Here is a 21,486-nt window from a genome sequence, read left to right as displayed (position 1 = left end):
AGACAGAACCCAGAGCTCGGAGACGAGCCCCCTCCCTGAAAGCCCCCACGTCCCTCACCCCCTTTCATTAGTGTGCCGAGGTGGGCACAGAAAACAGTCTCATCACCCCAGGCTGAAAGCTGCTCTGGGGGAACCATTTCAGTTCCTGGAGGCACAGCTGGTTGAAAAGCCTGTTCTTTGTTGGGGGGTGAACAGCACGGGGTTGGAGTCAGAAGACCCAGCCTGAAGTCCAGGCTGTGTGCTGACCAGCTGGGGGTCCTTCTACTGTCAGAACAGCAGCAGTAACCCAAAACTAACAGCCACTGCATTTGCCAATGTCTTATCCATTTTTTAATCTCATTTATATTTATTGAGCACCTACTGTGTGCCAGGTTTTCCCTGGTGGCTCAGATGGTAAAGAATCTGCCTGCAGTACAGGAGATGCAGGAGACCTGGGTTTCATCCCTGGGTCCGGAAGATCCCCTGGAGAAGGGAAATGGCAATCCGCTCCAGTATTCTTGCCTGGAGAATCCCATGGACAGAGGTGCCTGGCAGGCCACAGTCCATAGGGTTGCAAAGAGTCAGACACGACTGAAGGGACTTCGCATGCATGCACATAGACAAAGTCTTTTTTAAAAAAACATTTATTTGGCTGCCTCAGGTCTTAGCTAGGCACACAGGATCTTGGTTGCAGTGCGCAGGCTTCTCTAGTTGCGTTGCTCGAGCTTCTCTCTAGTTGTGGCACGCCGGCTCAGCAGTTGGAATGTGAGGGCTTAGTTGCTACGCAGCGTGTGGGATCTTAGTTTCCTGACCAGGGATCAAACCCACATCCCATGCTTTGGAAGGTGGATTCTTAACCACTGGACCACCAAGCTAGTCCCCTGTAACAAAGTCTCAACTCTGCAAGACAGTGACAGGCTCCTGGGGCACAGATGTCCTCTGACCGTGCCAGCCGCTTTAATGGCTTCGGCCTGTTCCCCACTCTCCACGCCAGGCACCCCTGGACTGTGCCCCTCCCGCAGCGCATCCTCCTGCAGGAGACCTTCACGGCCGACAGGCGGCACCAGCGTTACTCCCTGGAGACCAGGGTGGTCCTCGGTGCCCAGGAGGAGACCCTGCAGACCGTGGTCCTGGGCTACCAGGCCGGGCACCCCTATGTGAGTGGACTCCAGGGTTCAACGGGGAGGGGCTTCCATCTGCCTCTGACCCATCTGTGTGTGTGTGTGCACACACGTGTGCATGTGTGTGGTTGTCCCTCCCAGGTCTGCGCGGGCCTGACCCACCCGTACGACGGCAGGGCCATCCCCAGGAGCTTGGACGGGTGCGTGGTTTTGTGGAATCGGCACGTGGTAAGTGAGGATCCCAGAGCTCTTTTCACCCCAGTGGTCCCCGGTTCAGGTTGCCATCTTCTCTCAGCTGGACGAAGCAAACGGAGAATTCCGGCCTGAGTTTTCTGTTCTGCTGTCTCCCTAATTCAATCTACTTGAGAGCCCGAGGGAGTTTTTCAACACGCCAGCATAGTCATTGTCGCCCCCTTACTTAAAAACCCTCACCTGTTCCCTTGGGAGAAAGACCCCAGCCCGGACCCTGTGCTAGTCCGAGACCGTGATTGGGACTTGTCTGCTTTTTTATCCTGAGAGCCGCAAGGCCTGGCGCACAGTCAGTGCTTAAATGAACAGCTGTTGGCCTGGTGCCGTTGAAAGCCCATTCTAGGACTCCCCTGGCGATCCAGTGGTTAAGACTCTGTGCTTCCAGTGCAGGGGGCACAGGTTCAATTCCTGGTTGGGGAAGTTCCACATTCTGCGTGGTGTGACCACAATTTTAAAAAAAGAAAGAAGAATGCATTACATACCTCATTTAGAGCAGGGGTTGATCAAGTTTTTCTCTGAAGGACCAGATGGTAACTATTGTAGCCTTTGCAGGTCATACAGGCAGTGTTGCAACTACTCATCTCTGCCTTTGTAGCTCACATTGTAGGAAACACACAAATGAGTGGGCACAACTGTGTTCTGATAAAACGTTTGCTGTGGGCTGAATGTTTGTGTACCCACCCCCCTCCCCAGATTCATATGTTGAAGCTCTAATGTGATGGCATTTGGAAGTGCGGGCTTTGGGTAATCAAGGTCGTGAGGGTGGAGCCCTTATAATAAGATTGTTGTTCAGTTGCTCAGCTCTCAGTCATGTCCGACTCTTTGCCATCCCATGGACTGCAGCCCACCAAGTTTCCCTTCCTTCACTATCTCCCAGAGTTTGCTCAGTCTCATGTCCATTGAGTTGGTGATGCCATCCAGCAGTCTCATCCTCTGTTGCCCCCCTTCTCCTGCCTTCAATCTTTCCCAGCATCAGGGTTTTTCCAATGAGTCGGCTCTTTGCATCAGGTGGCCAAAGTATTGGGGCTTCAGCATCAGTCCTTCCAATGAATATTCAGGTTTGATTTCTAAGATGGACTGGTTTGATCTACTTGTAGTCCAAGAGACCCTCAAGGGTCTTCTCTAGCACCACAGTTTGAAAGCATCAGTTCTTCTGTTCTCAGCCTTCTTTATGGTCCGACTATCACATCCATACATGACTACTTGAAAAACCATACCTTTAACTATACGGACATTTGTTGGCAAAGTGATGTCTCTGCTTTTTAATACACTGTCTAGGTTTGTCATACAGCTTTCTTCTAAGGAACTAGTATCTTTTAATTTTATGGCTGTAGTCACTGTGTGCAGTGATTTTGGAGCCCAAGAAAATAAAGTCTGTCACTGTTTCCGTTTTTTCCCATCTATTTGCCATGAAGTGATTAATCTTAATGATAAGATTAGTGTCCTTCCAAAAAGAGGATCAGAGCTGAGCTTTCTCTCCACCATCTGAAGACACAATGAGAAAATAGCCATCTGCAAACCAGCAAGAGGTTTCTCACCAGAACTCGTCCATGCTGGCACCTTGGTTTTGGACTTCCAGTCTCCAGAACTGTGAGATGTAAAATTTCTGGTGTTTGAGTCACACAGTCTGTGGCATTTCTGTTATAGTAGCTGAAACAACTTGATTTGCAAAATCAAGCTGGCCAGTTTTTTTTTTTTTTTCCCCCAGTCTGTAGTTTTTAACCCCTGACTTAGAGGGTCTTGGCATTTGTCTTCTAGGAGTGAAACTTGTTTTTGCCTCTGTGCCCTTAGCAAGTCATCTTGTGTCTCTGGATCTCAGTTTCCTCTTCTGTGCAGTGGAGACAGCAACCCTCATCTCTTACGCAGTGTTATGAGGATCGAAATGGAGTACAGTGATCTTTCTTGAGTACTTGTTGTGCAGTTGCTAAGTCATGGCTGACTCTTTGTGACCCCATGGACAGCAGCACGCCAGGCTCCTCTGTCCTTCACTGTCTCCTGGAGTTTACTCAAACTCATGTCCATTGAGTCAGTGATGCCATCCAACCATTTCATCCTCTATCACCCCCTTCTCCTTTTGCCTTCAGTATTTCCCAGCATCAGCATCTTTTTAGTGAGTGAGCTTTTGCATCAGGTGGCCAAAGTATTGGAGTTTCAGCTGCAGCATCAGTCCTTCCAAGATTGTACTTGGGTACAATCTCGAGTACTTACAACATGGCTATAGGCCCTCATCCAAGTCTCCTTCCTGACCCCTCTAGGAAAAGACGCTCCAAGAGATGATCCTATTCTCCAGCAAGCATGTATTGAGCATCTCCTGTGTGCCGGGCCCTGGAGAAGGAAGACAGTGGTGGTTTCTCCCTTGGGGATATCCACAGGTCTGGGGCTGGAGCAGGGCCAGCTGCTGTACATGGAGAGAGACCTGTGTTTCTGGGGCCTCACTCCCCTGCCTGTCAAACTGGGCCGTGAGCAGCCCCCGGGTTTGGGAGTTGGAGGTCCTGAGGGGAAGCCATGGGCAAGATGACGGCCCAGAACACCTGCACAAATGTTTCCCAGGGGTGTGTCCTGTTTTCTAAACCGGAGATTGCAAAATGGCGAATGGGCCAAATCCAGCCTGCAGATGTGTTTTGTTTGGCCTGCTTAGCATTTAAATTAAAGGAAAAAAAGTGTCAACATTTAAATCAGAAGATTTGGAATAAAACCCAGATCTCTGCTTCTAATTATAAAAAATTGGAAGATCTGACCCACTGGGCCTGAAACCCCACCTGACACCAACAGGCTAGAACCAAGTAGGTGGGGATCCTTTAATTTAATTTAATTTGACTGTTCTTTCTAAAACCTTGTGTACTCAGTCGTGTCCAACTCTTTGCGACCCCATGGACTGTAGCCCACCAGGCTCCTCTGTCCATGGGATTTTCCAGGCAAGAATACTGGAGTAGGGTGCCATTTCCTTCTCCAGGGTTTTAAAACCATATCTTTGTTTAATGACACACATTTTTCACTTCTCTTGGACCTTTGTTTCTTCCTCCTCCATCCTGGCTCTGAAATAAAGCTGTGTATTCTTTGAGAGACGTTCACCAATGATAAAATTCTAGTGGCAAGACATTTTTTAACTTCTCAGTCAGCACAGGTGGGAAAAGATGGCAGCCTGCTGTTTGTACTTAGCATGTGGCAGAAGCGAAATGGTTGTTGAGTGAATAAGTGATTAACTCTGTGTATGTATTTCCTGTTGCTGCTATAATAAATTGCCACAAACTTAGCAGCTTAACACAGCAAATTTATCTTACATTTCTTGAGATCTGAAATAAAAAATGGGTTTCACTTGGCTGAAATCAACATGTTTCCAGGATTGCATTCTTTCTAGAAGTTCCAGGGGAGAATCCTTTTTTTTTTTTTTTTTTTTGCTTTTTCTAACTTCTAAAAACCACCCATGTGTCTTGATTTATGGTCCCTTTCTCTGTTTTCAAAGGTAGCAGAGTAGCATCTTCCTCTATCTGACTGTGACTCTCTTGTCTCCCTCTTATATGAATCCTTGAGGCTTCCCGGGAAGTCCAATGGTTAAGACTCCATGTTTTCACTGCAGAGGGCACAGGTTCAATACCTGGTCAGGGAACTAAGATCTCACGTGCTATTTGACAAAAAAAAAAAAAAAAAACCAATACAAACCAAAGAAGCCTTGTGATCAGCTCATTGGATAATCCAGGATAATCTGCCCATCTCAAGATCCTTAATTATAAAATCTCTTTTGCCCTGTAAGGTAACAGATTCCCAGAGTTCAGGGTTCAGGACATGGACATTTGGGGGAAGGTGGGTATTTTTCTGCCTGCCAGAAATTAAACATTCTTCTACTTCGCATGGCATTGGCCTTGGGGTTTCAGGCTATAACTACAACTAGCGATTCTGCATTCATCTAGATAATTGTTGAGCACCTACTATGCACCTGCGCCATGCTGAGTGTTACAACTTCAGCAGTGACTAGAACAATCACCCTTGTGAATGAGACACAGGCCCTCAAGCCTACCCTGCTCGCCCCACCTGTGGGCGCTGGAGTTTACCATACACATCAGAGACCCCCCCCCGTGTACCTGCCCCGCTTTCTTTCCTGTGAGTGGCGCAGTGTAGACTGCTTTCACCCATCAATCTTGGGACCACTTTGATTGCTGGGTTCCGAGGGTGGCCTCTGCAGGCACTCAGAGATGGGGAGTCCCCTCTCTCAGGGCCGTCGGTTCTTGTACAGGCTAAGAACAGAGGTGTCGAGGCCACTCTGAAAGTCAACCAGAAAGTCTTGCTGCACCTGAAGGCTCTGCACCATGACAGATCGCGGCATGGTGAAGTCTGGCATAACCTGGCCCTGGACGTGGCTCACTCCTTCCAGGTACCCATCCCTGGGCTGGGCAAATGCTGGTTGGTGACCTCCAAGCAGAGCTCGACTGTTGGCGAGAGTGAAAGGTCCTGTCTGTTCTTTCCTAGCTGAGGTTTCCCCAAGCCCTGAATGTGGATGGGGACATTGTCTTCAGACAGAGTCACAAGGGAGCATTTGACTGTGGTGTGGATGCACGAGCTACCATCAACCGCAACGTCACGTCCCAGGTCAGAAGACTGAGTTCTGCCTCCTAGCTGAGGGAGGAGGGGATTTAATGTTAGCATGTGGGTGTCCTGTATGGGAGGTGGCAAGGTGGCCCTGGCAAGCTGATAGCACAGGCTTTATTTGGGCAGCGTGCATATGATGAATCAGGGTGCACCACTGTGACAAGAGTTTGCTTTACTGTGAAAGTTTATTCTGCAGTCATGTCACAGTTCGTTGTGGGTCTACTCCACACAGTCACTCAGGGACCCAGGCTCCCACCACCCTGTGGCTCTGCCCCAGCTGGCTAGATGAGGAGAAAGAGAGTGAGAATTTTGTAAGAGGTTTTCATTGGTCAGGCGCATAACTAATTCCACTGGTGGGAACTCATCACTTGACCCCCACCCAGCTGCAAGGGAGGCTGGGAAATGTAGTTTAGCCATATGTCCTAGAGGGAAAGGAAGTGCATTTTGGTGAATATATAGCAGCCACTGTGGGTATATTCATTAATTCACCATATATAGATAGTGTCTCTGCTGCATGCCAGGCTCTGTACGATGTACTGGGACTGCACGGATGACTGTTTCTGTTCCCATCTCCAAGGAGCTTTCAGGTTCAAATCCTAGCTCCACTGTCGACTTGCTGTGTGACCTTGGGTAAATTATTCAACCTCGCTGAGCATCAGTTTTTCCTCCTGTGAAGAAGGATAGTAATACCAGCCTGTGAGAGCAGGGGTGATGATTGAATAAGATGATGATTGTAAAACCAGCTTCCCAGTGCCTGGTTCATAGTCAGGGTCAAATAAATGGCATCCGTGAACACAGGAGGCATGAGCAGACACCGTGGCAGGGGGAGGATGTGGTCTGCAGTCCGAGAGCTGTCCTCTCAGCCCCGTGTCTGGGGCCTCACTTCTCAAGCTTCCAGGTAAGGCAGTCTCCATAAGATTTAGGCTGAGAACTGTCCTGAAAGGATGGTGGCTTCAGGCGTCTGCTGTGGGGCCTGGGTTTGGGACATCTCTGGGATGACCTGTCCCTCCTCAGTGCCCAGCCAGCCGCCTTCTTGGGTTCTGCATCTCACTCTTTGCTCCCTCTGACCCCCTCACCCCTTCTCTATTTCCCCCTCCCAACAGGTCTCGGTCCAGCTGAACGGATCTGACTCCCATTCGGTGGTTTCCTTCCAGCTCAGACGTCCCCGTGGACCCATGTTTCCTCCAGACTTGCAGGTACAGATGGTGGTCTCTTCGGGATGACCTCAGTTACCTGCCAAGTGTTGTCTTTGAGCAGCCAGCTTGCTGGGAGATGGGGCGGAAGGAAGGGAGGATGGAGGGGAGGGAGCAGGGGGAGGGTCACACCACGATGCTAAGCTTAGCCAGACAGCCCCTCCAGAATCAAGAACAGATGGGAAGGAGATTTCCAAATCCGTCATTTGGAAGTGATTGCCCAGGCAAGAAGGGTTTTCAGCTCCCTGGAGGGTGAAAGGATCACATTTCACCCTTGAAAATGGAGAGAGGCAGAATTGTCCTCAAAACCCTGCCCTGTGGTTGGGTCTGGAAGAAACTGTATGAGCCTTCAGAATGGCTTTTTAGATCCCAGATTATTTTGCCCAGTGTGGGGTAGAAACACATAGGGTTTCATTCTCCAGGGAAAGGAAGAGGCAGGGAGAGGCGTGCAGGTGGGAGGGCTGTGCTTTGCTCCCCCAGGCCCAGCTCCATAGAAAGCCCCCCACCTTGGTTACTTTGAGAGTATGCCGTGTACACAGGAATTAGGCTGCGGGCTGGGGACATGGAGGTGTAGGTGGGTAACCCCCACTACGATGAGGACCAGAATTTGATAGCAATTTTTAAATGCCTGCTGTGGCCTCAGTCCTGTGCCTGTGGGTTTTGACAACTTGAGGGGAGCCCCAGAAGGGCTCTGAAGAATGGAAGCTGATCGGTCTCAGAGGTGTGTTTTCGCATGTGTTGGTATCTCTGAAATCAGGATGTGTCTTCAGACCCACACTGGTTCATTGTCTCATCAGCAGCCTTTTCACTTTTGAGATGTATAAAATCATGGCACCTGTCAGACTGGAAAATGTGCCATCACTGAAGTCAGTTATAACGGGAGCTGATGGCCCTGGAATGTTTGCCGTGTGCCAGGCTCTGGTCTCAGCCCTTGACGTGGATCATCTTGGGGATGCCTCGTGGTGCTGCTGATCGGCATGTCACAGATGAGACTCTGAGGCACAGAGAGGTGATGTGCGCTGTGCAAGGTCATGGAGCGCATAAGTGGAGGGTCTTGGATGGGCACCCAGGCAGTCTGGACGTGGAGCCCAGTGTGGCCCCAGCACTCATGGAGAGGGAGGAGGAGTCCTGCTGGAACCTTGAGTGCTGGGTCACCTAATGGATTCAGGCTTTATTATTACTTTTTTAAAAATTAGAGTATAGTTGATTTACAATGTTGTATTAGTTTCAGATGTACAGCAAAGTGATTTAGTTATACATATGGGTTGGGAAGATCCCCTGGAGAAGGGAACAGCTACCCACTCCAGTATTCTGGCCTGGAGAATTCTGTGGACTGTATAGTCCATGGGGTTGCAAAGAGTTGGATACGAATGAGCGACTTTCACTTCATATATGTATATATATCTCCACTATTTTTTAATGTTTTTTTCCCATATAGGCCATTAAGAGTATTGAGTATATTATTACTTTTTAAAACAGCAGGAGCCTTTGCTCACATTATCTCTGTGTTTGAATGAGGGCTGGGCCTGGGTGGCAGGAACCCAGCCTTCTTAAACCCATCCCCCTCAAAACATCAGGTATCCCTTCACTGATGTTTCTCAACCTAATTTAATTACTGCATCCCCGACCAAGGAGGCTTGTTAGACACTTTTCCCCTAATCGTCCGCTCTATGAAAATTTAAGTCCACACATGTCCTGTTTTTCTGTTGTGTGCGGATGCATATCTGTGCCTTGTATAAGAAGTTATTTTTTTTAACCAAAGCCCCCTCACAAGAACCAATTATGCATTTAAAGCAATATTGCCCCTGTTGAGAATGCATGCTCCACAAGACCTCTCGGGCCCACAGAGTCAATCAGAGAAGACACGGTGTACCCTGGAAGTTCCCAGCCTCAGCTGCACGTTAGAAGCAGGTGGGGGCAGTTTTATTAACAGAACATACCTGGACTGCAGCCTGGAGATGCTGAGTTGATTGGTTAGGGCATCCCAGGCACTCTTTTAAAAAATTAATAAATCTCAGTTTTTACAGCAGTTTTAGGTTTACAGGAAAATTGAGCAGAAAGTACGGAGAGTTCTCACAGACCCCTATTCTCCACACGGTTTTCCCACTTATCGACATCTTGTGGGACTTCCCTGGGGGTCCAGTGGTAGACTGTGCTTCCACTGCTGTGGGGTGCTGGTTCAATCCCTGGCCGGGGTCTGAGATCCTGCATGCTGCATGGCTTGGCCAAAATAAAAAAATAAATAGATAAAAGGAGAATGTTTAAAAAATAAGCCAAACATCTTGCCTTCGTGTGGTACATGTGTTAAAATGGAGGGACCAATATTAATTCATTATGAACTAAAGTGCATCATTTACGTTAAGGTTCTCTCTTTGCACCATACATTCTGTGCGCTTTGCCAAGTGCATAATGTCATAAATCAGCTTTCACTACGTCATACACAGTAGTTTCACTGCCCTAAAGATCCTCTGCGATCCCTCCGTTCCTCCTTCCCTCTCTCTTACCCTCTGGCCACCCGTTACCATTTTCTGTATTTTTAGTTTTACCTTTTCCCCTGGAACATCATACAGTTGGAATCATTCAGTTTGTAGCCTTGAACTGAAAGGTTGGTTTGTTTCATTTAGAATGTGCTGTTACAATTCCTTTGTGTCTTTTCACGGCTTAATAGCTCATTTCCTTTTATCACTGAATACTGTTGCATTGCATGGGATACACTGCTGTCTATCAATTCAGGTAGCGAGGGGCCAGGCATACTTGTAAAAGCTCCCCATGCGACTGTAACGTGCAGACTGGGCTGGGCCAGTTTCTACCCTGTAGTGGGGGAACCAAGGCCCAGATCAGGAAGTAGGCTTCAGATCCTACAGAGCTGGTGGAAGAGTGGGCCTTGCCGCTCACACCCTACTCTTCCCCACATCACCCTGGGGGCCTGGCCAGGCCTTTGCTCCAACCTCACCCCAGATGCAAAAGTGAAGTCGTTCAGTCGTGTTCGACTCTTTGTGACCCCATGGACTGTAGCCTGCACCAGGCTCCTCTGTCCATGGGATTTTCCAGGCAAGAATACTGGAGTGGGTTGCGATTGCCTTCTCCAGGGGATCTTCCCAACCCAGAAATCGAATGCAGGTCTCCTGCCTTGCAGGCAGACGCTTTACCCTCTGAGCCACCAGAGAACTCACCCCAAGTGTGGCCTCTCCTTATGCACCAGACATTCTCCCCTTTGACCTCCAGAGCTTCTAGGGGTTCTCTGGGCCCCAAGGAGCACTGTGAGCATCCTTTTTTGTAACTGAATTGCTCAGGGGTCTTCTGCTCCCCGTAGCAACCCTATTTCAGGCACAAGCATGAGTTTTAGAGCCAGGCAGGCCCAGGTTGAATATGTGAGTCTCTGAGCCTCACTTTCTCCATTTGTAAGACAGAAATCCCACCTCATAGGTAGTGGGAAGGACAAGGTGATCCTGTTCCTGTGCAAGGAGCTGGGGTCAGGGCAGGCTTCCCCCTGTTCTTCCCTCTGTCTTATTTCTCTTCCTGAGTATTTGCTGTCCACTGTGTTTGGTGATGCTCAGTGCTGGAGTGACTCGGGAGGACTTCCTGGAAGAAGAGGCCCTCCTGCATACCCAGCTCCCACAGACTCTTCCTGTCCCTCCTCTGCTTTTTTTTTTTAATAGTATCTTTTAAAAAAGAGGGATTCCCCTGGTGGCTCAGATGGTAAAGCATCTGCCTGTAATGCAGGCAGATCCCAGGTTTGATCCCTGGGTTGAGAAGATCTTCTGGAGAAGGGAATGGCTTCCCCATCCAGTATTCTTGCCTGGAGAATCCCATGGACAGAGGAACCTGGCAGACTACCGTCTATAGGGTCGCAGAGACTCGGACATGACCAAGTGACTAACGCTTTCACTTTTACTGTTTTATAAAAGTATGTATTTATTTATTACGTGGCTGTGTTGGGTCTTAGTTGTGGCACGTGGTGTCTTCCTTGTGTCATGGGAGATCTTTCTTTGCAACACGAGGATCCTCTACTTGAGCTGCAAGGGCTCAATAGTTGTGGCTCGCACGCTAAGTTGCTCTGTGGCATGTGGGATCTTAGTTTGTCCCCTGCATTGCAAGGTGGATTCTTAACTACTGGAGCATCAGGGAAGAACCCCCAACACCCCTGCTTCTGAATGCTGTCCTCTTTCCCTGCAGGTGCAGGCGGCTGCCGCGCGCTACAGAGAGCGCAGCGTCAACGGCTCCCTGTCTGTGCACGTGTCTGGCGAGGAGCTGGTTCTGCTGGAGGCCAGTGCGAGACAGGACAGCCGAAGGAACACCCGGGGCTGGGGTATGAGTGTCCTCCTACACCAGGAGATCCTCAGAGCCCCCAGGGCTGTTCAGCTGCAGCTGTCCAGCAAGGTCGCCCCAGCCAGGTGAGCATCCCCAGGCGGCTTCAAGGAGGGAGGGGGCCTCTGAAGTTGAAAGGCTGAAGTCCTGGGAGATGGGAAATCATCACCCAGAAGTGCCCTCTGGGACCATCGCTGAATGGGGTGGGACCATCTGTGCCATTCTTGATTTTAAGGCTTGAGGGGGCAGAAGGGAGGAGACATTCAATTTTCCACTTTGATCTATTTTCCTTTCTTTTTTAGTTATAAGAGCATTCACAATTGTTGTTAAGTTGCTAAGTTATGTCTGATTCTTTTATGTCCCAGTGAACTATAGCCTGCCAGGATCCTCTGTCCGTGGGATTTCCCAGGCAAGAATATTGGAATGGGTTGCCATTTCCTCCTCCAGGGGATCTTCCTGGATCGGAGGTTGAACCCGTGTCTCCTGCATTGGCAGGCAGGTTCTTTACTGCCTAGCCACCTGGGAAGCCTTATTCCCAAACTTCAAAGGGTTTGAGGTAGATTATGAAAATGTACATTGTTCTAGGTCAAGAACTGGCAAACTTTCAGGAAAGGACAGGATGGTAAATATTTTTGGATCTGCGGGCCACATGCTCTCTGTGGCAGGTATTCTGCTATTGTAGCACAAAAGCATCGTAACAACATGTAAATCAACGCAAGTGGCCAAGTTCTGATAAAACTTTATTTACTATACAGATGGGCTGGTTTTGGCCCACAGCTTGCCAATTCTTATTCTGGGTTTCAAAAAAAAAAAAAATACATGAGGAAATTAGGTTGAAGGGAAGGAAAAATGGGAAGATGATCAAAGTGGCATCAGTAAACGAAATGCGTGCCTTTTTCTGGAGTGGAGCTGATGATTTGACTCTGAGCTTCCTAGCAGCCAGGGAAAAGTAAGAAACCAAACAATGGCATTGTTTGTAAATAGTGCCTTTCCTTAGGGAAACACACACACACACACACACACACACACACACACCTGTGTGAGTGTGCACCAAGGAAAGCATGGCTGATCTTGTCCCTGGTCTTGGTATTCCCATGGAAAGCATCTCCCATGGTGTCATATATAGAATATACCATGTGGGACTTCCCTGATGGTCCAGTGGTTAAGACTGCACTTCCAATGTAGGGGGCATGGGTTCGATCCCTAGTCAGGAAAGTAAGTTCTTACATGCTTCGTGTGTGCTAAGTCACTTTAGTCATGTCTGACTCTTTGCAACCCCATGGATTATAGCCCGCCAGGCTCCTCTGTCCATGGGATTCTCCAGGCAAGAATACTGGAGTGCGTTGCCATGCCCTCCTCCAGGGGATCTTCCCTGTTGAGGGATCAAACTCAGGTCTTCTGCAGCTCCTGCGTTGTCAGTCAGGTTCTTCACCACTAGCGCCACCTGGGAAGCCTTACGTGACTTGAGTCAAGAAAAGAAAAAAACCCAAACGAAAAAAAAACACATGTGGGTGATTGGCACCATGTCACCTGCCCCGATTCTCCAGGAATTTTAAGAGCAGGCTTCCTGGGACTGGTTTGTCCCTCGTCCCCACCGTAACAACATAGACTGGATAACTCACTAGCAATGTCGGTTCAGCATCAGTAGTTCCACGCTTTCCTCCACTTTACAGAAGGAGAAACTGAGGTTCAGGGAGTTGTGTCCTTGTGCAAGGCCCCACGGTGAGTGGGCAGCAGCCCTGGGATTCAACCTCACATTTGACTGACCTCAAAGCCCGTGATCTGAGCCCTCCGTTACACTGCATCCCTGTGGGCTGAGGGCCTAGGAAGGCGATCCCATGATGGGTCTGAACATGGGGTTCAGGAATTCGTACGGCCAGACTGGCTTACTTGAAGGGGAAAAACACCATTTGCTGCAGAGATAGCTGCTGATGTTTTCCACGCCCCCATCACTTTCCTTCCTAGGATCTGGCTGTTTTCCAAAGCCCTGCTGGACCAGAGCACAGTGCAGCTCTTCCTCAAGGCCTCTGAGGAGCGGAGAGGAGGCCGGGTCCTGACCCTGCGGAGCCAAGCCCGGCACACAGTGGCCGCCTGGGCAGCCCTGCCCCGTCTTCTGACCCTCGTGGGCATGCTGAAGCAGAAGGAGGTGCTCAGAGAGGGTGAGAGCCCGGGGAGCACTGTGGGATCGTGGGCAAGCACCCTCTGTGGATCCTCCATGTAGATGAAATCCTACACATACTCAAGTCCACAGATGCGCTGTTCCAGCATCACACACACTCGTGATGCTCTTTGGTCAGCAGTAGTAACTTGGACTTCACTGGGGGCTCAGCTAGTACAGAATCTGCCTGCCAGTGCAGGAGACTCCAGAAATGCAGGTTCAAACCCTGGGTCAGGAAGATCTCCTGGAGGAGGAAATGACAACCTACTCCAGTATTCGGGCTTCCCTGGTGGCTCAGAGGGTAAAGAATTTGCCTGCAATGCAGGAGACTGGAGTTTGATCCCTGTGTTGGGAAGATCCACCAGAGAAGGGAATGGCAACCCACTCCAGTATTCTTGCCTGGAGAACTCCACACACAGGGGTACTAGCAGACTAGTCCTTGGAGTCACCAAAGAGTTGGACACGCCTGAGCAAGTAACACTTTCAGACTAACACTTTCAGAGTAACACTTTCAAAATGAATCTTCTGCTGTCTAAATACTAAACAGAGGGAGTGACTGGATGAGACATGTGGGACTGAGTAATTTTCTTTTTGGAGGGTGGAGTACAAACTGGTTTTGTTGTGTTTTGAGATTAATTCATATTGTCACAAGTAGCAAATGTCATTTCTCCGTTGTAGTCCATTGTATGAATATCCCATGATTTCTTTGTACATCTTACTTTTTTTTTTTATTATGCAACACATTTTAAAAATTGAAAACCAAACTAAACAGGCTACCTTGTACAGGACTTGTCAGAGCCTTAACATGCTAATGGATATTGGAAATATCCAGGAAGCAGGGCTGAGTGCAATGTTCCCTTCTAACACTTGTTTTATTTTTTGGCTGTGTTAGGTCTTTGTTGTGGCATGTCGGCTCTTCATTTATGTCATGTGGGCTTTATAGTTGTGGGACGTGGGCTTAGTTGCCCCTCAGCATGTGGGATCTTAGTTCCCCAGTTCAGTTCAGTCACTCAGTCGTGTCCAACTCTGTGTGATCCCATGGACTGCAGCCAGGCTTCCCTGTCCATCACCAACGCCTGGAGCTTGCTCAAACTCATTTCCATTGAGTTGGTGATGCCATCCAACCATCTCGTCCTCTGTCGCCTCTTTTTCCTCCTGCCCTCAATCTTTCCCAGCATCAGGGTCTTTTCCAATGAGCCGGTTCTTTGAATCATGTGGCCAAAGTATTGGAGCTTCAGCTTCAGCATCAGTCCTTCCAATGAATAGTTCACCAACCAGGGGTCAAACCCACATCCCCTGCACTGGAAGGCAGTTTCTTCACCCTGGACCACCAGGGAAGTCCCTCTAACAATTTGTTTTTCTTCCCGTTTTATTGAAATATAATTGTCATGTAGCACGATATTAGTTTGTGTACAGAATTGTGATTTGACTTACATACATTAGGACATGATAATCACAGTAGGTTTAGTGAACATCCATCATCTCATTTAGACACAAAATTAAAGAAATAGAAAATTTCTTATGGTGAGAACTCTTAGGATTTTATACTCTTAATTTTCATATATGACATAGAGCAATGTTAATTATATTTCTCATATTGTATATTACATTCTTCTGTGGGAGGAAATGGCAACCCACTCCAGTATTCTTCCCTGGGAAATCCCATGGACAGCGAGCCTAGCAGGCTGCAGTCCATGGGGTCTCAAAGAGTCAGACAGGACTCAGTGACTGAGCATGCATATTACATTCCTGCCGCCGCTAAGTCGCTTCAGTCGTGTTCGACTCTGTGTGGCCCCATAGACGGCAGCCCACCAGGCTTCCCTGTCCCTGGGATTCTCCAGGCAAGAACACGGGAGTGGGTTGCCATTTCCTTCTCCAATGCATGTAACCTCTTTATCTTATAACTGGAAGTTCGAACCTTTTAAAAAATGTTTTATAGTTGATTCACAATGTTGTTAATTACTGCTGTACAGCAAAGTGATTCAGTTATATATACCTTCTTTTTCTTATGTCCTTTCCCTTATGGTTTATCATAGGATAGTGAACATATAACATAGTGACATATTGTTGTCACTAATCACATAACATTATATGATGTTATATGATATATCCATCTCTGCTAACCCCAAGGTCCCACTCCATCCCTCTTCCAGCCCCCTCCCCTGACAACCACAGATCTGTTCTTACGCTCTGTGTCCGTGATTCTCTTTCTGTTTTGCCTTGGCTGTTGTTCAGTTGCTAAGTCATGTCTGTTTCATGGATAGGTTCATGTGTGTCATATTTTAGATACAACATATAAGTGATATCATTTGGTATTTGTCTCTCCCTTTCTGACTTACTTCACTTAGTATGGTAGTGTCCGGTTGTATCTGTGTTGCTGCAGATGACGTTGCTGCTGCTGCTAAGTCGCTTCAGTTGTGTCTGACTCTGTGCGACCCCATAGACGGCAGCCCACCAGGCTTCCCCATCCCTGGGATTCTCCAGGCAAGAACACTGGAGTGGGTTGCCATTTCCTTCTCCAATGCATGCAAGTGAAAAGTGAAAGAAGTCGCTCAGACGTGTCCGACTCCTAGCGACCCCATGGACTGCAGCCTTCCAGGCTCCTCCGTCCATGGGATTTTCCAGGCAAGAGTACGGAGTGGGGTGCCATGTTATTTTGTTCTTTTTATGGCTGAGTAGTATTCCATTCAGAGAAGGCAATGGCACCCCACTCCAGTACTCTTGCCTGGAAAATCCCATGGACGGAGGAGCCTGGAAGGCTGCAGTCCATGGGGTCGCTGAGTCGGACACGACTGAGCGACTTCACTTTCACTTTTCACTTTCATGCATTGGAGAAGGAAATGGCAACCCACTCCAGTGTTCTTGCCTGGAGAATCCCAGGGACGGGGGAGCCTAGTGGGCTGCCGTCCATGGGGTCGCACAGAGTCAGACATGACTGAAGTGACTTAGCAGAAGGAGCAGTATTCCATTGTATGTGCACCACGTCTTCTTTCTCCATCCGTCAGTGGACATGTAGGCTGTTCCCATGTCTTGGCTCTTGTGAACAGTGCTGCTGTGAGCTTAGGGGTGCATGTGTCTTTTTGAATTATAGTATTGTCCGGATATATGCCCAGCAGTGGGATTGCTGGATCATATGGTAATTCTATTTTTAGTTTTTTGAAGACCCTCCATCCTGGCTCCAAACTGCACAGTGGCTGTACCAACTTATATTCCCTCCAAGAAGCGTGTACGTTTTGATTGCCTTCATCCAATACCCCATCCCCCACCTCTGATAACCATAAATGTGACCTTTTTTAAATTGAAGCATATTATATAAGTTACATGTTGAGCAGCACAGTGACACAATTTAAGGGTTATACTCCATTTGAAGTTATTATAAAATATTGACTATATTCCCCATGTTACATGATATATCCCTGTGGCTTTTTTACTTTGTACATAATGGCTTTTACCTCTTAATCCTCCATCCTGCTTCCCTCTCCGCCCCCGCCCCCGGTAACCACCAGTTTGTTCTGTATATCTCTAAGTCTGTTTTTCTTTTCTGTTACATTCACTAGTTTGTTTTAGTTTTTAGATTCCACATACAGGTGATATACAGTGTTTGTCTTTCTCTGGCTGACTTATTTCACTTGGCATAATACCCTCCAAGTCCATCTGTATTGTTGGAAATGGCAAAATTTCATTCCTTTTTGTGGCTGAGTAGTATTCGTGTGTGTGTGTGTGTGTGTGTGTATTATGTCTTCTTAATGCATTTGTCTGTTGATGAATGAATTGCTTCCGTATCTTGGCCATTGTAAATAACACTGCTGTGAGCATTGGGATACATATATCTTTTTGAGTTAATATTTTCTTTTTTTTTTTCTTTTTGGATATATACCCAGGAGTGGAATTGGTAGTTCATGTGGTTGTTCTATTTTTAATTTTTGAGAAACCTTCATACTGATTTCCATAGCAGCTGCACCAATTTACATTTCCATCAGCAGTACACAACGGTTCCTTTTTCTCCACATGCTTGCCAACATTTATTATTATTATTATTATTTTGATGATAGACATTCTGCCAGATGTGAGATGATATCCATTGTGGTTTTAATTTGCATTTTTCTGATGGTTAATGATGTCCAGCATCTTTTCATGTGCCTATTGGCAAACCTGCATGTCCTTTTTGGAAAAATGTCTACTTAGGTCATCTATCCATTTTTTACTCAGATTGTGTGGTCTTTTCTTGATGTTGAATTATGTGAGCTGTTTATGTGTTTTGGATATTAACCTTTTATTGGTCATATCATTTACAAACATTATCTCCCATTCAGTAGATTGTCTTTTTGTTTTGGTGATGGTTTCATTTGCTGTGCAAAAGCTTTCAAGTTTAATTAGAGTCCATTTGTTTATTTTTGCTTTTATTTCCTTTGCTTTAGGAGACAGACTCAAAAAAATATTGCTACAATTTATGCCAGAGTGTTCTGCCTATGTTTTCCTCTAGGAGTTTTATGGTTTCTGGTCTTATATTTAGGTCTTTAATCCACGTTGAGTTTATTTTTGTATGTGGTGTTAGACAATGTTCTACTTTCATTCTTTTACACGTAGCTGTCCGATTTTCCCAGCACTACTTATTGAATAATCTCATTTTTTATGAGTTTGTTTTTGAAATGTAATTGACCTACAACACTCTTAGTTCCTGTTACACAATATAGTGACTGGATACTTCTGTATGGTTCAAACTGATCACCAGGATGAGTCTAGTTAGGATATGTTACCATACAAAGATATCACATAGTTATCAGCTACGTTTCCCATTCTGTACATTTTATACCCATGACTCATTTATTTTGCAACTGGAAACTTGTAGCTCTTAATCGCTTTACCTATTACCTATTACCCCGGCCCACCTCCCCTGTGGCAACCACCTGCTTATTCTCTGCATCTTTGACTCTGTTTCTGTTTTATGTTTGTTCACTTATTTAAGATTCTATATATAAGTGAAATCATATAGTATTTGTCCTTCATAATACCCTTATGTTGTTGAAAATGGCAAGATGTCATTCTTTTCATGATTGAGTAGTATTCCATTATGTATGTATATACGCATCTTCTTTAACCATTCATCTATCAATGGACGCTTCGGTTGCTTCCATGTCTTGGCTATTGTAAATAATGCTGCAATGCAGGTTCAGTTCAGTTCAGTCACTCAGTCGTGTCCAACTCTTTGCGACCCCATGAACTGCAGCAAGGCTTCCCTGTCCATCACCAACTCCCAGAGCTTGCTCAAACTTATGTCCATCGAGTTGGTGATGCCATCCAGCCATCTCATCCTCTGTTGTCCCCTTCTCCTCCTGCCTTCGATCTTTCCCAGCATCAGGGTGTTTTCCAAGGAGTCAGTTCTTCACATCAGGTGGCCAAAGTATTGGAGTTTCAGCTTCAGCATCAGTCCTTCCAATGAAAAGTCAGGACTGATTTCCTTTAGTAATGAAGGATATATTCTAGATTTCATTTAGAAATGAATGATTTCATTTAGCAATGAAAGTGGGGTGCATATATCTGTTCTAATTAATGCTTTCATTTTCTTCAGATAAATACCCAGAAGTGAATTTGCTGGACCACTTGGTAGTTCAATTTTTAGCTTTTTGAATTATACTGTTTTTCAGAGTGGCTACATTGAATACTTTTTATTTTGACATGATTTCAGACTTAAAGAAAAGTGATTACAAAGAATCCCAGAGGGTCTTTACCTGGCTTCACCAATTATTGACATTTATCACAATTGCTTTATCATTTTATTCTCTTTTTCGGTCTCCCTCTGTGTATATGTGTGTATAGAACATTAGTATTTGCATACAAATTTTTTTATTTTTGGCCACATTGCACATCATGCGGGATCTTAGTTCCCCAACCAGGGATCAAACCCACACCCCCTGCAAAGGAAGCATGGAGTTTTTAACCACTGGACTGCCAAGGAAGTCCCTAAAATTTTTTAAATTCTTGAACTGTGTTTTAATAAGCTGCAGACGTACTAGTTCTTCACCCCTAAATAGTTGTGTTTATTTCCAAAAAAATAAAGACATTATCGTACATTCTTCAATACAGTTCTTAACTCAGACAATTAGCGTTTATATATTGCTGTTAGCTACAGACTTTATTGCGATTTCACTGGATGTCCCAATCATGTCCCTTATAGTAAAAGAAAATCCTGAATTGTGCTTTACATTTAGTTGTGTTGTTTCTTTGGTCTCTTATTCCGGATCGGTTCTTCTGTATTTCTTTCTCTTTCATGATCACATTTCAAAGGGTGCAGGGCAGTCGGTTTGTGGAATATCCCTCATGTGGGCTTTGCCGGATGCTTCCTTACATGGCTACTTTCAAAAAAGCCTTGTTGGCAGGGTGCCACCTGGTGTGAGTTTGTCCCTATGCTCTTGGTGACATCAGTCTCGATCATTTGGTTAAAGTGGTGTCTGCTAACTTTCTTCCCTGTTAAGCATCTTTTCCCTTTGTATGCTAACTTCATAAAACAAGTTGAGAAGTACTTTATTCCCTTCTGTTTTCTGAAAGAGCTTGTGCAAGATGGGTGTGAACATTCCTGTAATTGTCTGATGGACGCTACCAGAGAAGCCATCTGGAATTTTCTTTGTGGAATTTTTTTTTTTAGAAAATGAATAGATTTATAAATCTATGTGTATTTTCTATTTCATCCTTATCATTCTGTGTAAATTCTGTTTTTCAAGGAATTTGTCCATCTCAACTAAGATGTCAGCCATATTTGTAGTGGTTTATTATATGTATTATAATCTTTTTAAGGTATCTATAATGATACCTTCGCTTTTGTTCTTGACAGTCGTTATTATGTTTCGTCTCTCTCTTCCTTATTAGTCTAACTAGGATTTTGTCAATTTTTTTTATCTGTTCAAAGAACCAAATGTTATTCTTTTAAATGTTCTGTTATTTTTTTCTTGTTGTCTCTTTTCAATTCCATTGACTTCAGACATTATCTCTATTATTTCCTTTCTTACACTTAATTTGGGTTTACTTTGCTGTGCTTTTTATGATTTATTTATGGCAGATCCTCAAGCCATTGACTTTTAGACCTTTTTCCTTTTCTAATATAAGCATGTAAAACCATACATATTACTTTAGCTGCATCCCACAAAATTTGATGTTGTGTATTTTTATTATCATTTATTTTAAAATATTTTCAGATTTCTCTTATGATTGCTTCTTTCAGCCATGCATTTGAAGTCTGTTGCTTAATTTCCAAATGTTTGAGATTTTTCTAGATAGCTTTTTAATATTTAATTTCGTTATGGCCAGAGGATTTCTTCTGTAGGATCAGTCCTTTAATATTTGTTGTGACTTGTTTTATAGGCCAGTCTATATCTATCTTGTGAACACATCTTATGCAATAAAAAGAATTTGTATTCTGTAGTGTTGTTGGGTGTAATGTTCTATAAATGTTAGTTAAGTCAAGATGCTTGGCTGTATTGTTCTGATATATACGTTTACTGAATTTTTTTGCCTGGTTATTGTATCAAGCAGAGAAAGGTGGTAAACTTGCTGACTATGTGGGTTTCTCTAGCTTGTTTCATTTGGTTTTTGCTTCATGTATGTGCATGGCATACTGGTATTAGGTGTATAAGCATATGTGATGATTATTCTTAGTGGCCAGGTTTATCCTTAGGAAATGGACTGCTGTCTCTCCCACAGTTCTTTGTCTCGAAGTCTATTTTGTCTGATGTTAATGTTGCCACTCTTGCTTTTTCTTAGCATTTGTACTATATATATATTTCCATCCTTTTTCTTCCCACATATTTACTTCCTTAATATTTAAGGTACGTTTCTTATAGCCCACATACAGTTGAATTTTGCTTTATATATCTAGTCTGACAGTCTCTGCTTTTTTATA

General features: G+C 45.7%; 1 protein-coding gene across 1 annotated transcript in view; it reads left to right on the top strand.

Annotated features, from left to right (window-relative positions):
* The window catches only part of LOC129638166 (uncharacterized), a 154,118-nt gene that overhangs the window by 76,541 nt on the left and 56,091 nt on the right, over nucleotides 1–21,486 (top strand). The window contains exons 32-38 of the mRNA XM_055562730.1: nucleotides 974–1,136; nucleotides 1,242–1,328; nucleotides 5,581–5,718; nucleotides 5,814–5,933; nucleotides 7,037–7,129; nucleotides 11,303–11,520; nucleotides 13,400–13,593. Coding sequence (XP_055418705.1) covers nucleotides 974–1,136; nucleotides 1,242–1,328; nucleotides 5,581–5,718; nucleotides 5,814–5,933; nucleotides 7,037–7,129; nucleotides 11,303–11,520; nucleotides 13,400–13,593 — 1,013 coding nt within the window. The remainder of the gene's footprint in view (nucleotides 1–973; nucleotides 1,137–1,241; nucleotides 1,329–5,580; nucleotides 5,719–5,813; nucleotides 5,934–7,036; nucleotides 7,130–11,302; nucleotides 11,521–13,399; nucleotides 13,594–21,486) is intronic.

The sequence above is a fragment of the Bubalus kerabau genome, chromosome 23, assembly GCF_029407905.1.
Source record: "Bubalus kerabau isolate K-KA32 ecotype Philippines breed swamp buffalo chromosome 23, PCC_UOA_SB_1v2, whole genome shotgun sequence".
NCBI classification, from domain to species: Eukaryota; Metazoa; Chordata; class Mammalia; order Artiodactyla; family Bovidae; genus Bubalus; species Bubalus kerabau.
Note: the sequence above shows the minus strand (reverse complement) of the source record. Positions and strands in the feature narration are given on the sequence as shown.